General features: G+C 32.2%; 1 protein-coding gene across 1 annotated transcript in view; it reads left to right on the top strand.

The window, feature by feature from the left end:
* LOC106460434 (astakine-like) overlaps positions 1-3,179 on the top strand; it is a 7,151-nt gene extending 3,972 nt beyond the window's left edge. Inside the window, exons 2-3 of the mRNA XM_013920133.2 lie at positions 735-810; positions 1,244-3,179. Coding sequence (XP_013775587.1) covers positions 735-810; positions 1,244-1,464 — 297 coding nt within the window. The 3' untranslated portion in view covers positions 1,465-3,179. The remainder of the gene's footprint in view (positions 1-734; positions 811-1,243) is intronic.
* Positions 3,180-5,030: the final 1,851 nt, after the last annotated feature.

Below are 5,030 nucleotides of genomic sequence, written 5' to 3'. Positions count from 1 at the left end.
TCGTAGTTAAATAACCTTTGTTTCTTCACTTTCTTTACTCTGTTTATATGGTTTCAGTTTCTTCAGTCTTCGTAGTTAAATAACCTTTGTTTCTTCACTCCGTATTGTTAACACATCCTCCGTTTCTTCACTTTCTTTACTCTGTTTATATGGTTTCAGTTTCTTCAGTCTTCGTAGTTAAATATCTTTTGTTTCTTCACTCCGTATTGTTGCATTTTTCTTACTTCTGTTTTGTTACATATCCTATTGTTGCATGTTCTTTGTTTATATATTTCCTATTGTTACACAACCTTTATTTCTTTCCTCTGTATTATTAAATCTATTTTTATTTTTCAGAATTTGTAGTGCAAGCTGGAGGGATTGAGATATTTAGGAAATGAAGTTATTAAAAAAAGCGATCTTTACGCTCCAGATAATAATAATAAAAGTTACATTATACTATGAAGCACTAAAGAAGCCAAAATAACGAAACGTTGATTAAATCATCATCAGCTGATGAGTAAAGGTCGTTTTTTAAAAAATATTTTCAAAATATTATTCTTTATCACTATGTATTTTTTTCTCCTTACCCTGTACTTTTACATATTCCTTATTGATCATTCGACCATACATTTTTTTGGTTTTGTTATTAAATCCTTTTTTTTTAATCTCTAATTTTATTTTGCTTCTATCTCTATCTCTCTCTGTGTGTATATATTTATAATTTTTTGTTTATTTCTGTCTTCCTTCGATAGATGGCGCAGAGCTTTCCAGGTTTCAGAGGATGTAGAAGCCAACAAGATTGTGATCCCGGTTCATGCTGCGTTGTTGGTAAGATCATCTACTAAATCTTTATTTATCGTTTTGTAATAATTAGATACCGTAGCTCGCTTCTTTCAGTTCTGGCTTCGTATGATAGATTTAACAAATTCACGCAAGTGTCCAGTGATTTCAACCAGAGTTCACCTAGCAAAATAAAAATACATAATTTAAACCATTATATTTGTAATTAGTAACAAAATAATATCCCTTAATTTTGATTTCTATATTTCAAAAAAAGAAATAAGAGAACCATTCTCGTTTTGATCGTTATAAACAAAAAGACAATGAATTCATTTTATTCGTCGATTTGAATAATTGGCTTATCCCTATCTCTCATTGGTTGATTTGAATCACTTTACTGTTTAAACAGTTACAGTTTTACGAAATAGTGGTGGTTATGATCTATAGTTATTCAGTAATTATGTATGTTTTTGTTCTGTAGCCATGGAGAGGTTCAGTACACCTCGTTGTCAGAAGCTGTCCCAACAGGGGGAGTACTGCCGCCCTAGAAACTCTGCCCTAAACACGTCACTCTCCTACCCCAACGGCATCTTGGACGTAACGAACCTGTACACTGTACTCTGCCCCTGTGACGTTGGGTTGATTTGTGAACAAGCAATGTGTCAACCGAACACATTTCTCCAGTCCAATCATCTCGCTTAGATCTATTACGTCACATTTCTCCAGTCCAATCACGTAGGTTAGAACTATTACGTCATCACCATCCTTACCGAACAACGGAATTTCTCATCATTTCTTACCTAGAAGTTGTGCTAGTAACTAGATAATACTCTGAGGCTATCGAAACGCTCGTTATTCATATAGATCTTGAGACTTAAAAGGTTGAAAAAGAAATTCGTTGCTAAAATCATTGTTGTATTACCCTATTAAGGACTAGACGTTGGAACACTTCGAGTCCAGTCGAGAATAATTACTGAATATTAAAATTGTTTCGTTTATTTTAAAAACAAACTATTTTTATTGAAAAGTAGGCCTACATCGTTTAAGGTTAACTACAAAAATTTTTATTGAAAAGTAGGCCTACATCATTTAAGGTTAACTACAAAATTTTTATTGAAAAGTAGGCCTACATCATTTAAGGTTAACTACAAAAATTTTTATTGAAAAGTAGGCCTACATCATTTAAGGTTAACTACAAAAGATTCACCGAAATGATAAATTTCCATAATTATGGATTAGATAAAACTTCATTATATATATATAACCTAAAAGAAGAAAAAAAAACTGCTTGATTATACATAAGGTGGCTCGAGGGACTATAGCACTAAATAGTATGGTATGATCCCTGTTTTGGGCAACACAGAAATAGCCCATCATGCAAGGCTGTGATTAACGTAAGGTGTAAGGAAATTACTGGAAAAAATATGTTTGGTTTGTTTGTTTGTTTGTTTTTAATTATGCACAAAGCTACTCAAGGGCTATCTGTGCTCTGCCCACCACGAGTATCGAAACCCGGTTTCTAGCGTTGTAAGTCCGCAGACATACCGCTGTGCCACTGGGGGGCAATATGTTTGGGGTGTCTAAAAAAAAGAACTTTCTTATTTGTTACGGTTTCGTATTTTTATCATGTTTCTAAACACTTGGAAGAATCATTTTCTTTTTAAGGTAGTGTCCGCACTCCGAAAGATGTGTTTAAAAACTAAAATTGTTTTTGTAGTTTATCCTCACTAAGAAACTATTCTTGTTAGTGAAACCTGAAAGCAAAGATCAAACTGAAGGGAAATGACAAAGCTATGAAACCGGTTAACCAACTAAATAGCAGCGATAAAGATTGGAAACCGGTAAAACAGTAAAGAATGGAAACTGGTAAAACAATTAAAGTGCAGTAATGAAGATTGGAAACCGGTTAACCACCCGAAATACAGTGATAAAGCCACGATATCTGGCGGAAGTTTGCCTGTTGATATTGTATATGAGAGGTTGCAGGACAAATACCATTTTAGTGATATTTTCGTACGCTCGAGCACCACAGGCTATCTTTAATAACATTAGATATAAGAAAACCTGAAGTGTTGTTATCATTGGTCAAAGCTCCCATATTCCATATATTATATATTATTGGAGAAATGTGTGTTCCGCAACAATATTTATGTGTTCCGCAACAATGTGTAAGTACTTTAATTTAAAGGTTTCTGATGCTTGCTGAATAGGTTTCAAGATGTTCACTACGCCTATAGTTTACTTGTTGCCATCCTTCCCTTGCTCATTATGTATATAGATACATATACATATTCACGGGTTTTAATTTATTGCATCTAAGTTTGGAATCTCTTTCATTAACTTCGAGTTTTTTTTATTTTATGGACTTGTTTCGTTGTGTAATGTCATGTTTTTCGGATGTGTGGATTTTATTATAAGGCGAATATGTAATAAATATACAAATTTCTTTCATCCAAATAAATATAGTGTGATCTGGTTTTATGAACACATCCACAATACTTCCTACCACCCCTATAAAGGCATAATACTTTGTTCCGGCTTTTAATATATTTCTTACGAGTGTCGATTTATAAAGCCACATTCTCCAAAGTAGAAAGCATTATAATTTTAAATTTAATCATGATCTAGCCATAAATGTTTGGAAAACTGTGGTACTTCCAAAATTTTATTTTTCGTTGTTTTTCGTTAGCATATAATGAAAACATTCATTCATTAAGATCATAAAATAACGCTCAGTTAAAAAACTTGCCTTCAATAAATGACACGTGTAAGGATGACTTGATAATTCAGTAATACTTACAGCTCAATATGGCCAACGGTTACTTACCAATTCTAGCATGTCGTTTCGACAAGTCTTAGGTAGGAACCATGTGCAAAATATTGCTAACTTGAACACATCATTCCGGCATGTTTTCGCTTCTAAAAATGACCAGCTCACCGAAACGATTATTATTATTCACAAATTGAAACTTTTCAACATTGTAACTATATGAAAAGCTCCCCATCCTTTTTTTTGAAGCTGTAGATAAATACACATATATATAGATCAATAAGATACTACATGAAGCTGTAGATAAATACACATATATAAACCGATAAGATACTAGATGAAGCTGTAGCTAAATACATGTATATAAACCAATAAGATACCAGATGAAGCTGTAGATAAATACGTATATATAGACCGATAAGATACTAGATGAGGCTGTGGATAAATACACATATATAGACCAATAAGATACTAGATGAAGCTGTAGATAAATACGTATATATAGACCAATAAGATACTAGATGAAGCTGTAGATAAATACATGTATATAGATCAATAAGATACTACATGGAGCTGTAGATAAATACATGTATATAGACCAATAAGATACTACATGAAGCTGTAGATAAATACACATATATATAGACCAATAAGATACTAGATGAAGCTGTAGATAAATACATGTATATAGATCAATAAGATACTACATGAAGCTGTAGATAAATACACCTATATAGACCAATAAGATACTAGATGAAGCTGTAGATAAATACACATATATAGACCAATAAGATACCAGATGAAGCTGTAGATAAATACACATATATAGACCGATAGGATACTAGATGAAGCTGTAGATAAATACGTATATATAGACCAATAAGATACTAGATGAAGCTGTAGATAAATACACATATATAGACCAACAAGATACTAGATTAAGCTGTAGACAAATACATGTATATATAGACCAATAAGATACTAGATGAAGCTGTAGATAAATACACATATATAGACCAACAAGATACTAGATGAAGCTGTAGACAAATACATGTATATATAGACCAATAAGATACTAGATGAAGCTGTAGATAAATACGTATATAGACCAATAAGATACTAGATGAAGCTGTAGATAAATACACATATATAGACCGATAAGATACTAGATGAAGCTGTAGATAAATACACATATATAGACCGATAAGATACTAGATGAAGCTGTAGATAAATACACATATATAGACCAGTAAGATACCAGATGAAGCTGTAGATAAATACACATATATAGACCAATAAGATACCAGATGAAGCTGTAGATAAATACACATATATAGACCAATAAGATACTAGATGAAGCTGTAGATAAATACATGTATATAGACCAGTAAGATACTAGATGAAGCTGTAGACAAATACATGTATATAGACCAATAAGATACTAGATGAAGCTGTATATAAATACGTATATAGACCAATAAGATACTAGATGAAGCTG

Source organism: Limulus polyphemus, unplaced genomic scaffold (genome assembly GCF_000517525.1).
Source record: "Limulus polyphemus unplaced genomic scaffold, Limulus_polyphemus-2.1.2 Scaffold33, whole genome shotgun sequence".
Taxonomy (NCBI): Eukaryota; Metazoa; Arthropoda; class Merostomata; order Xiphosura; family Limulidae; genus Limulus; species Limulus polyphemus.
The sequence above is the reverse complement of the archived record's forward strand: the minus strand, read 5'-3'. Positions and strand labels throughout refer to the sequence as shown.